This window comes from Scyliorhinus torazame, chromosome 24 (genome assembly GCF_047496885.1).
Source record: "Scyliorhinus torazame isolate Kashiwa2021f chromosome 24, sScyTor2.1, whole genome shotgun sequence".
Classification (NCBI taxonomy): Eukaryota; Metazoa; Chordata; class Chondrichthyes; order Carcharhiniformes; family Scyliorhinidae; genus Scyliorhinus; species Scyliorhinus torazame.
The window spans coordinates 7,961,253-7,974,375 of record NC_092730.1 but is presented as its reverse complement, the minus strand read 5'-3'; the positions used below and the strand labels follow the sequence as shown (position 1 = coordinate 7,974,375).

The 13,123-nt window shown below is 66.1% G+C and overlaps 1 protein-coding gene across 1 annotated transcript in view; it reads right to left on the bottom strand.

Annotated features, from left to right (window-relative positions):
* Positions 1 to 13,123, bottom strand: part of LOC140399863 (phosphofurin acidic cluster sorting protein 1-like) — a 149,430-nt gene that overhangs the window by 16,059 nt on the left and 120,248 nt on the right. The window contains exon 19 of the mRNA XM_072489327.1: positions 5,106 to 5,250. Within this exon, the coding sequence (XP_072345428.1) occupies positions 5,106 to 5,250 (145 nt within the window). The remainder of the gene's footprint in view (positions 1 to 5,105; positions 5,251 to 13,123) is intronic.

Sequence of the window (13,123 nt, the reverse complement as noted above, 5' to 3'; positions counted from 1 at the left end):
TCACAACGGAGCACGGCAACCCCTCCGTCCCCACGTGGGCCCAGTCCCCCTCCGTCCCCACGTGGGCCCAGTCCCCCTCCGTCCCCACGTGGGCCCAGTCCCCCATCCACACCCACGTGGGCCCAGTCCCCCCTCCGTCCCCACGTGGGCCCAGTCCCCCTCCGTCCCCACGTGGGCCCAGTCCCCCCTCCGTCCCCACGTGGGCCCAGTCCCTCTCCGTCCCCACGTGGGCCCAGTCCCCCTCCGTCCCCACGTGGGTCCAGTCCCCCATCCACACCCACGTGGGCCCAGTCCCCCATCCACACCCACGTGGGCCCAGTCCCCCATCCACACCCACGTGGCCCAGACCCCCCTCCGTCCCCACGTGGGCCCAGTCCCCCCTCCGTCCCCACGTGGGCCCAGACCCCCCTCCGTCCCCACGTGGCCCCAGTCCCCCATCCGTCCCCACGTGGGCCCAGTCCCCCATCCGTCCCCACGTGGGCCCAGTCCCCCATCCGTCCCCACGTGGGCCCAGTCCCCCCTCCGTCCCCACGTGGGCCCAGTCCCCCATCCGTCCCCACGTGGGCCCAGTCCCCCCTCCGTCCCCACGTGGGCCCAGTCCCCCATCCGTCCCCACGTGGGCCCAGTCCCCCATCCGTCCCCACGTGGGCCCAGTCCCCCATCCACACCCACGTGGGCCCAGCCCCCCATCCACACCCACGTGGGCCCAGTCCCCCATCCACACCCACGTGGGCCCAGACCCCCATCCACACCCACGTGGGTCCAGTCCCCCATCCGTCCCCACGTGGGCCCAGTCCCCCATCCACACCCACGTGGGCCCCGTCCCCCTCCGTCCCCACGTGGGCCCAGTCCCCCATCCATCCCCACGTGGGCCCAGTCCCCCTCCGTCCCCACGTGGGCCCAGTCCCCCATCCGTCCCCACGTGGGCCCAGTCCCATCCACACCCACGTGGGCCCAGTCCCCCATCCACACCCACGTGGGCCCAGTCCTCCATCCACACCCACGTGGGCCCAGTCCCCCATCCACACCCACGTGGGCTCAGTCCCCCATCCGTCCCCACGTGGGCCCAGTCCCCCATCCACACCCACGTGGGCCCAGTCCCCCATCCGTCCCCACGTGGGCCCAGTCCCCATCCACACCCACGTGGGCCCAGTCCCCCATCCACACCCACGTGGGCCCAGTCCTCCATCCACACCCACGTGGGCCCAGTCCCCCATCCACACCCACGTGGGCTCAGTCCCCCATCCGTCCCCACGTAGGCCAGTCCCCCATCCACACCCACGTGGGCCCAGTCCCCCATCCACACCCACGTGGGCCCAGCCCCCCATCCACACCACGTGGGCCCAGACCCCCATCCACACCCACGTGGCCCAGTCCCCCATCCGTCCCCACGTGGGCCCAGTCCCCCATCCACACCCACGTGGGGCCCCGTCCCCCTCCGTCCCCACGTGGGCCCAGTCCCCCATCCGTCCCCACGTGGCCCACAGCCCCCCATCCACACCCACGTGGGCCCAGTCCCCCTCCATCCACACCCACGTGGGCCCAGTCCCCCATCCACACCCACGTGGGCCCAGTCCCCCTCCGTCCCCACGTGGGCCCAGTCCCCCATCCACACCCACGTGGGCCCAGTCCCCCCTCTGTCCCCACATGGGCCCCGTCCCCACGTGGGCCCAGTCCCCCATCCACACCCACGTGGGCCCCGTCCCCCTCCGTCCCCACGTGGGCCCAGTCCCCCATCCACACCCACGTGGGCCCAGTACCCCTCCGTCCCCACGTGGGCCCAGCCCCCCATCCACACCCACGTGGGCCCAGTCCCCCTCCGTCCCCACGTGGGCCCAGTCCCCCATCCATACCCAGGTGGGCCCAGCCCCCCTCCGTCCCCACGTGGGCCCAGTCCCCCATCCACACCCACGTGGGACCAGTCCCCCTCCGTCCCCACGTGGGACCAGTCGCCCTCCGTCCCCACGTGGGCCCAGTCCCCCATCCGTCCCCACGTGGGCCCAGTCCCCCATCCACACCCACGTGGGCCCAGTCCCCCATCCGTCCCCACGTGGGCCCAGTCCCCCATCCACACCCACGTGGGCCCAGTCCCCCTCAGTCCCCACGTGGGCCCAGTCCCACCTCCGTCCCCACGTGGGCCCAGTCCCCCATCCACACCCACGTGGGCCCAGTCCCCCATCCACACCTACGTGGGCCCAGTCCCCCCTCCGTCCCCACGTGGGCCCAGTCCCCCCTCCATCCCCACGTGGGCCCAGTCCCCCCTCCATCCCCACGTGGGCCCAGTCCCCCCTCCATCCCCACGTGGGCCCAGTCCCCCCTCCATCCCCACGTGGGCCCAGTCCCCCCTCCGTCCCCACGTGGGCCCAGTCCCCCTCCGTCCCCACGTGGGCCCAGTCCCCCATCCGTCCCCACGTGGGCCCAGTCCCCCTCCGTCCCCACGTGGGCCCAGTCCCCCTCCGTTCCCACGTGTGCCCAGTCCCCCATCCACACCCACGTGGGCCCAGTCCCCCATCCGTCCCCACGTGGGCCCAGTCCCCCCTCCGTCCCCACGTGGGCCCAGTCCCCCCTCCGTCCCCACGTGGGCCCAGTCCCCCCTCCGTCCCCACGTGGGCCCAGTCCCCCCTCCGTCCCCACGTGGGCCCAGTCCCCCCTCCGTCCCCACGTGGGCCCAGTCCCCCCTCCGTCCCCACGTGGGCCCAGTCCCCCATCCTTCCCCACGTGGGTCCAGTCCCCCATCCACACCCACGTGGGCCCAGTCCCCTACCACACCCACGTGGGCCCAGTCCCCCTCCGTCCCCACGTGGGCCCAGACCCCCTCCGTCCCCACGTGGGCCCAGTCCCCCATCCACACCCACGTGGGCCCAGTCCCCCATCCGTCCCCACGTGGGCCCAGTCCCCCATCCACACCCACGTGGGCCCAGTCCCCCATCCACACCCACGTGGGCCCAGTCCCCCGTCCACACCCACGTGGGCCCAGTCCCCCATCCGTCCCCACGTGGGCCCAGTCCCCCATCCACACCCACGTGGGCCCAGTCCCCCGTCCACACCCACGTGGGCCCAGTCCCCCATCCACACCCACGTGGGCCCAGTCCCCCATCCACACCCACGTGGGCCCAGTCCCCCATCCACACCCACGTGGGCCCAGTCCCACCTCCGTCCCCACGTGGGCCCAGTCCCCCATCCACACCCACGTGGGCCCAGTCCCCCGTCCACACCCACGTGGGCCCAGTCCCCCTCCGTCCCCACGTGGGCCCTGCCCCCCTCCGTCCCCACGTGGGCCCAGTCCCCCATCCGTCCCCACGTGGGCCCAGTCCCCCATCCACACCCACGTGGGCCCAGTCCCCCATCCACACCCACGTGGGCCCAGTCCCCCTCCGTCCCCACGTGGGCCCTGCCCCCCTCCGTCCCCACGTGGGCCCAGTCCCCCCTCCGTCCCCACGTGGGCCCAGCCCCCCATCCGTCCCCACGTGGGCCCAGTCCCCCCTCCGTCCCCACGTGGGCCCAGCCCCCCATCCACACCCACGTGGGCCGAGTCCCCCATCCACACCCAGGTGGGCCGAGTCCCCCATCCGTCCCCACGTGGGCCGAGTCCCCCCTCCGTCCCCACGTGGGCCCAGACCCCCCTCCGTCCCCACGTGGGCCCAGTCCCCCATCCACACCCACGTGGGCCCAGTACCCATCCGTCCCCACGTAGGCCCAGCCCCCCATCCACACCCACGTGGGCCCAGTCCCCCCTCCGTCCCCACGTAGGCCCAGCCCCCCATCCACACCCACGTGGGCCCAGCCCCCCATCCTCACCCACGTGGGCCGAGCCCCCCATCCACACCCACGTGGGCCGAGTCCCCCATCCACACCCAGGTGGGCCCAGTCCCCCATCCGTCCCCACGTGGGCCGAGTCCCCCCTCCGTCCCCACGTGGGCCCAGACCCCCCTCCGTCCCCACGTGGGCCCAGTCCCCCTCCGTCCCCACGTGGGCCCAGCCCCCCATCCACACCCAGGTGGGCCCAGTCCCCCATCCACACCCACGTGGGCCCTGCCCCCCTCCGTCCCCACGTGGGCCCAGTCCCCCATCCACACCCACGTGGGCCCAGCCCCCCATCCACACCCACGTGGGCCCAGCCCCCCATCCACACCCAGGTGGGCCCAGTCCCCCATCCACACCCACGTGGACCCAGCCCCCCCTCCGTCCCCACGTGGGCCCAGTCCCCCATCCACACCCACGTGGGCCCAGTCCCCCATCCACACCCACGTGGGCCCAGCCCCCCCTCCGTCCCCACGTGGGCCCAGTCCCCCATCCACACCCACGTGGGCCCAGCCCCCCATCCACACCCACGTGGGCCCAGTCCCCCTCCATCCACACCCACGTGGGCCCAGTCCCCCATCCACACCCACGTGGGCCCAGTCCCCCTCCGTCCCCACGTGGGCCCAGTCCCCCATCCACACCCACGTGGGCCCAGTCCCCCCTCTGTCCCCACATGGGCCCCGTCCCCACGTGGGCCCAGTCCCCCTCCGTCCCCACGTGGGCCCAGTCCCCCCTCCGTCCCCACGTGGGCCCAGTCCCCCATCCGTCCCCACGTGGGCCCAGTCCCACATCCGTCCCCACGTGGGCCCAGCCCCCCATCCACACCCACGTGGGCCCAGCCCCCCATCCACACCCACGTGGGCCCAGTCCCACCCCCACAGGGCCTGTAATGGACTGTAATTACACCCCCCCATCCATACCCATGAGGGCCCATTCCACCTCCTCAGGGCCTGTAATTACACCCTCACCTATCAGCCACACCCGTGCGGGCAGAGTCCCCCCCCCCCCCCCCCCCCCCCCCTCCCCAGGGACTGTAATGACACCAACACTGTCACAACGTTCTGATGTGGCGAGACTTAGTGTGTCCAGATTGATTCTGTACACTTTTCATCAGGGCCCAGAACCCTCCAATCCTCTCCCCCGGGTCTGTTCCACTCTCACCCACCCCAGGGCCTCCTATCCTTCTCCCTCTCCCCCCCCCGGAAACCTGTGTCCCTCCCCGTCTCCCCCCAGGTTGCCATACCCTTCCCCATTTCCCCAACCCTGCACATTCCTCACATAGCCACCATCTCAGACACGCTCACCTGGCAGTTAGGAGATTGCCACTCATAGACGGCGAGGATGGAGGAGTGGACGAGGCCTCTTTGACCAGAGCTGAGCTCGATCCATGTGGGGGGGATGTAGAGGGGGTGCAGGTTGCAACAGTCACCGTGTCCTCAGGCTCCAGCACTGCAAGAAGCAGAAAGGAAATCAGAGACACAAGGCAAGTGAGCAATTCACTAACATACCCTGAGTTAGTGTAACACCCTGCACCCTGCCCATGGGCCCGGGTAACACCCTGCACCCTGCCCATGGGCCCGGGTAACACCCTGCACCCTGCCCATGGGCCCGGGTAACACCCTACACCCTGCCCATGGGCCTGGGTAACACCCTGCACCCTGCCCATGGGCCCGGGTAACACCCTGCACCCTGCCCATGGGCCCGGGTAACACCCTGCACCCTGCCCATGGGCACGAGTAACACCCTACACCCTGCCCATGGGCCCGGGTAATACCCTACACCCTGCCCATGGGCCCGGGTAACACCCTGCACACTGCCCATGGGCCCGGGTTACATCCTGCACCCTGCCCATGGGCCCGGGTAACACCCTACACCCTGCCCATGGGCCCGGGTAATACCCTACACCCTGCCCATGGGCCCGGGTAACACCCTGCACCCTGCCCATGGGCCCGGGTAACAGCCTGCACCCTGCCCATGGGCCTGGGTAACACCCTGCACCCTGCCCATGGGCCTGGGTAACATCCTGCCCATGGGCCCGGGTAACACCCTGCACCCTGCCCATGGGCCCGGGTAACACCCTACACCTTGCCCATGGGCCCGGGTAACACCCTACACCCTGCCCATGGACCCGGGTAACACCCTACACCCTGCCCATGGGCCCGGGTAACACCCTACACCTTGCCCATGGGCCCGGGTAACACCCTACACCCTGCCCATGGACCCGGGTAACACACTACACCCTGCCCATGGGCCCGGGTAACACCCTACACCTTGCCCATGGGCCCGGGTAACACACTACACCCTGCCCATGGGCCCGGGTAACACCCTACACCCTGCCCATGGGCCCGGGTAACACACTACACCCTGCCCATGGGCCCGGGTAACACACTACACCCTGCCCATGGGCCCGGGTAACACCCTACACCCGGCCCATGGGCCCGGGTAACACACTATACCCTGCCCATGGGCCCGGGTAACACCCTACACCCTGCCCATGGGCCCGGGTAACACCGTACACCCTGCCCATGGGCCCGGGTAACACCCTACACCCAGCCCATGGGCCCGGGTAATACCCTGCACCCTCCCCATGGGCCTGGGTAACACCCTACAACCTGCCCATGGACCCGGGTAACACCCTACACCCTGCCCATGGGCCCGGGTAACACCCTACACCCTGCCCATGGGCCCGGGTAACACCCTACACCCTGCCCATGGGCCCGGGTAACACCCTACACCCTGCCCATGGACCCGGGTAACACCCTACGCCCTGCCCATGGGCCCGGGTAACACACTGCACCCTGCCCATGGGCCCGGGTAACACCCTACACCCTGCCCATGGACCCGGGTAACACCCTACACCCTGCCCATGGACCCGGGTAACACCCTACTCCCTGCCCATGGACCCGGGTAACACCCTACACCCTGCCCATGGGCCCGGGTAATACCCTGCACCCTGCCCATGGGCCCGGGTAACACCCAACACCCTGCCCATGGGCCCGGGTAACACCCCACACCCTGCCCATGGGCCCGGGTAACACCCTACACCCGGGCCCGGGTAACACCCTGCCCATGGACCCGGGTAACACCCTACACCCTGCCCATGGGCCCGGGTAACACCCTCCACCCTGCCCATGGGCCCGGGTAACACCCTACACCCTGCCCATGGGCCTGGGTAACACCCTACACCCTGCCCATGGGCCCGGGTAGCACCCTACAACCTGCCCATGGACCCGGGTAACACCCTACACTCTGCCCATGGGCCCGGGTAACACCCTGCACCCTGCCCATGGGCCCGGGTAACACCCTACACCCTGCCCATGGACCCGGGTAACACCCTACACCCTGCCCATGGACCCGGGTAACACCCTACACCCTGCCCATGGACCCGGGTAACACCCGACACCCTGCCAATGGGCCCGGGTAACACCCTACAGCCTGCCCATGGGCCCGGGTTACACCCTACACCCTGCCCATGGGCCCGGGTAGCAACCTACACCCTGCCCATGGGCCCGGGTAACACCCTGCAACCTGCCCATGGGCCCGGGTAACACCCTGCACCCTGCCCAGGGGCCCGGGTAACACCCTACACCTTGCCCATGGGCCCGGGTAACACACGACACCCTGCCCATGGGCCCGTGTAACACCCTACACCCTGCCCATGGGCCCGGGTAACACACTACACCCTGCCCATGGGCCCGGGTAACACCCTACACCCTGCCCATGGGCCCGGGTAACACCCCCACACTGTGATTACTCTGCCGCCCCGCACTGTGATTACTCTGCCGCCCCCACACTGTGATTACTCTGCCCCCCCGCACTGTGATTACTCTGCACCCCCCCACACTGTGATTACTCTGCACCCCCCCACACTGTGATTACTCTGCCCCCCCACACTGTGATTACTCTGTCCCCCCACACTGTGATTACTCTGCCCCCCCGCACTGTGATTACTCTGCCCCCCCCACACTGTGATTACTCTGCCCCCCCACACTGTGATTACTCTGCCCCCCCACACTGTGATTACTCTGCCCCCCCCCGCACAGTGATTACTCTGCCCCCCCCGCACTGTGATTACTCTGCACCCCCACACTGTGATTACTCTGCCCCCCCCACACTGTGATTACTCTGCCCCCCTACACTGCGATTACTCTGCGCCCCCCACACTGTGATTACTCTGCCCCCCCCGCACTGTGATTACTCTGCCCCCCCGCACTGTGATTACTCTGCCCCCCCACACTGTGATTACTCTGCCCCCCCGCACTGTGATTACTCTGCCCCCCCCGCACTGTGATTACTCTGCCCCCCCGCACTGTGATTGCTCTGCCCACCCCCAGTGATTACTCTGCCCCCAACACTGTGATTACTCTGACCCCCGCACTGTGATTACTCTGCCCCCCCGCACAGTGATTACTCTGCACCCTCCCGCACTGTGATTACTCTGCCCCCCCCGCACTGTGATTACTCTGCCCTCCCCGCACTGTGATTACTCTGCCCCCCCCGCACTGTGATTACTCTGCCCCCCCCGCACTGTGATTACTCTGCCCCCCCCGCACTGTGATTACTCTGCCCCCCCCACACTGTGATTACTCTGCCCCCCCGCACTGTGATTACTCTGCCCCCCCCGCACTGTGATTACTCTGCCCCCCCGCACTGTGATTACCCTGCCCCCCCCGCACTGTGATTACTCTGCCCCCCACACTGTGATTACTCTGCCTCCCCCACACTGTGATTACTCTGCCCCCCCCGCACAGTGATTACTCTGCCCCCCCCCGCACTGTGATTACTCTGCCCCCCCACACTGTGATTACTCTGCCCCCCTACACTGCGATTACACTGCGCCCCCCGCACTGTGATTACTCTGCCCCCCCGTACTGTGATTACTCTGCCCCCCCGCACTGTGATTACTCTGCCCACCCCCAGTGATTACTCTGCCCCCAACACTGTGATTACTCTGCCCCCCCCACACTGTGATTACTCTGCCCCCCCGCACTGTGATTACTCTGCCCCCCCGCACTGTGATTACTCTGCCCCCCGCACTGTGATTACTCTGCCCCCCCCCCAGAGTGATTACTCTGCCCCCCCCCGCACTGTGATTACTCTGCCCCCCCCGCACTGTGATTACTCTGCCCCCCCCGCACTGTGATTACTCTGCCCCCCCACACTGTGATTACTCTGCCCCCTCCGCACTGTGATTACCCTGCCCCCCCCGCACTGTGATTACTCTGCCCCTCCCGCACTGTGATTACTCTGCCACCCCCACGCTGTGATTACTCTGCCCCCTCACGCTGTGATTACTCTGACCCCCCCGCGCTGTGATTACTCTGCCCCCGCCACACTGTGATTACTCTGCCCCCCCACACTGTGATTACTCTGCCCCCCCCACACTGTGATTACTCTGCCCCCCCGCACTGTGATTACTCTGCCCCCCCCGCACTGTGATTAATCTGCCCCCCCGCACTGTGATTACTCTGCCCCCCCGCACTGTGATTACTCTGCCCACCCGCACTGTGATTACTCTGCCCCCCCCACACTGTGATTACTGTGCCCACCCACACTGTGATTACTCTGCCCCCCCCACACTGTGATTACTCTTCTCCCCCACACTGTGATTACTCTTCTCCCCCACACTGTGATTACTCTTCTCCCCCACAGTGATTACTCTGCCCCCCCCTCACTGTGATTACTCTGCCCCCCCGCACTGTGATTACTCTGCCCCTCCCACACTGTGATTACTCTGCCCCCCCGCACTGTGATTACTCTGCCCCCCCCGCACTGTGATTACTCTGCCCCCCCCCGCACTGTGATTACTCTGCCCCTCCCACACTGTGATTACTCTGCCCCCCCACACATTGTGATTACTCTGCCCCCCCGCACTGTGATTACTCTGCCTCCCCCGCACTGTGATTACTCTGCCCCCCCATACTGTGATTACTCTGCCCCCCCACACTGTGATTACTCTGCCCCCCCGCCCACACACTGTGATTACTCTGCCCCCCCACACTGTGATTACTCTGCCCCCTCACACTGTGATTACTCTGACCCCCACACTGTGATTACTCTGCCCCCCCCCACACTGTGATTATTCTGCCCCCCCCACACTGTGATTACTCTGCCCCCCCCACACTGCGTTTACTCTGCCCCCCCCCACACTGTGATTACTCTGCCCCCCACACTGTGATTACTCTGCCCCCCCACACTGTGATTACTCTGCCCCCCCACACTGTGATTACTCTGCCCCCCCGCACTGTGATTACTCTGCCCCCCGCACTGTGATTACTCTGCCCCCCCCACACACACTGTGATTACTCTGCCCCCTCACACTGTGATTACTCTGCCCCCCCCACACTGTGATTACTCTGCCGCCCACACTGTGATTACTCTGCCCCCCCACACTGTGATTACTCTGCCCCCCCCGCACTGTGATTACTCTGCCCCCCCACACTGTGATTACTCTGCCCCCCCTGCACTGTGATTACTCTGCCCCCCCACACTGTGATTACTCTGCCCCCCCACACCCACACTGTGATTACTCTGCCCCCTCACACTTTGATTACTCTGCCCCCCCCACACTGTGATTACTCTGCCCCCCACACTGTGATTACTCTGCCCCCCCACACTGTGATTAACCTACGCCCCCCACTGTGATTACTCTGCCCCCCACACTGTGATTACTCTGCCCCCCCCGCACTGTGATTACTCTGCCCCCCCGCACTGTGATTACTCTGCCACCCCACACTGTGATTACTCTGCCTCCCCCACACTGTGATTACTCTGCCCCCCCTCACACTGTGATTACTCTGCTCCCCCCACACTGTGATTACTCTGCCCCCCCCACACTGTGATTACTCTGCCCCCACACTGTGATTACTCTGCGCCTCCCACACTGTGATTACTCTGCCCCCCCACACTGTGATTACTCTGCCCCCCCCACACTGTGATTACTCTGCCCCCCCCGCACTGTGATTACTCTGCCCCCCTCGCACTGTGATTACTCTGCCCCCCCCGCACTGTGATTACTCTGCCCCCCCGCACTGTGATTACTCTGCCCCGCCGCACTGTGATTACTCTGCCCCCCCCACACTGTGATTACTCTGCCCCCCCCACACTGTGGTTACTCTGCCCCCCCCCACACTGTGATTACTCTGCCCCCCCACACTGTGATTACTCTGCCCCCCCCGCACTGTGATTACTCTGCCCCCCCCGCACTGTGATTACTCTGCCCCCCCACACACACAGTGATTACTCTGCCCCCTCACACTTTGATTACTCTGCCCCCCCACACTGTGATTACTCTGCCCCCCCACACTGTGATTACTCTGCCCCCCCACACTGTGATTAACCTGCCCCCCACACTGTGATTACTCTGCCCCCCCACACTGTGATTACTCTGCCCCCCCGCACTGTGATTACTCTGCCCCCCCGCACTGTGATTACTCTGCCCCCCCCACACTGTGATTACTCTGCCCCCCCGCACTGTGATTACTCTGCCCCCCACACTGTGATTACTCTGCCCCCCCGCACTGTGATTTCTCTGCCCCCCCGCACTGTGATTACTCTGCCTCCCCGCACTGTGATTACTCTGCCCCCCCACACTGTGATTACTCTGCCCCCCCACACTGTGATTACTCTGCCCCCCCCACACTGTGATTACTCTGCCCCCCCGCACTGTGATTACTCTGCCCCCCCCGCACTGTGATTACTCTGCGCCCCCGCACTGTGATTACTCTGCCCCCCCGCACTGTGATTACTCTGCCCCCCCGCACTGTGATTACTCTGACCCGCCCACACTGTGATTACACTGCCCCCCCCACACTGTGATTACTCTGCCCCCCCCACACTGTGATTACTCTGCCCCTCCCGCACCGTAATTACTCTGCCCCACCCGCACTGTGATTACTCTGCCCCCCCGCACTGTGATTACTCTGCCGCCCCTGCACTGTGATTACTCTGCCCACCCCGCACTGTGATTACTCTGCTCCCCCACAGTGTGTGATTACGCTGCCCCCCCACACTGTGATTACTTTGCCTCCCCCACACTGTGATTACTCTGCCCTCCCCCACACTGTGATTACTCTGCCCCCCCCGCACTGTGATTACTCTGCTCCCCCACAGTGTGTGATTACGCTGCCCAGCCCACAATGATTACTCTGCCCCCCCCGCACTGTGATTACTCTGCCCCCCCCGCACTGTGATTACTCTGCCCCCCCGCACTGTGATTACTCTGCCCCCCCCGCACTGTGATTACTCTGCCCCCCCCGCACTGTGATTACTCTGCTCCCCCACAGTGTGTGATTACGCTGCCCAGCCCACAGTGATTACTCTGCCCCCCCGCACTGTGATTACTCTGCCCCCCCCGCACTGTGATTACTCTGCCCCCCCCACACTGTGATTACTCTGCCCCCCCGCACTGTGATTACTCTGCCCCCCCCCACACTGTGATTACTCTGCCCCCCCGCACTGTGATTACTCTGCCCCCCCGCACTGTGATTACTCTGCCCCCCACACTGTGATTACTCTGCCCCCCCCCCGCACTGTGATTACTCTGCCCCCCCGCACTGTGATTACTCTGCCCCCCCACACTGTGATTACTCTGCCCCCCCGCACTGTGATTACTCTGACCCGCCCACACTGTGATTACACTGCCCCCCCCACACTGTGATTACTCTGCCCCCCCACACTGTGATTACTCTGCCCCCCCCGCACTGTGATTACTCTGCCCCCCCGCACTGTGATTACTCTGCCCCCCCGCACTGTGATTACTCTGCCCCCCACAGTGTGTGATTACGCTGCCCAGCCCACAGTGATTACTCTGCCCCCCCGCACTGTGATTACTCTGCCCCCCCGCACTGTGATTACTTTGCCCCCCCACACTGTGATTACTTTGCCTCCCCCACACTGTGATTACTCTGCCCTCCCCCACACTGTGATTACTCTGCCCCCCCCCGCACTGTGATTATTCTGCTCCCCCACAGTGTGTGATTACGCTGCCCAGCCCACAGTGATTACTCTGCCCCCCCGCACTGTGATTACTCTGCCCCCCCCGCACTGTGATTACTCTGCCCCCCCCGCACTGTGATTACTCTGCCCCCCCACACTGTGATTACTCTGCCCCCCCCAGTGTGTGATTACGCTGCCCAGCCCACAGTGATTACTCTGCCCCCCCGCACTGTGATTACTCTGCCCCCCCACACTGTGATTAACCTACGCCCCCCACTGTGATTACTCTGTATTAGTGAGAGGCAGCACGGTTTTGTGAAGGGGAGGTCGTGTCTCACTAACTTGATAGAGTTTTTCGAGGAGGTCACTAAGATGATTGATGCAG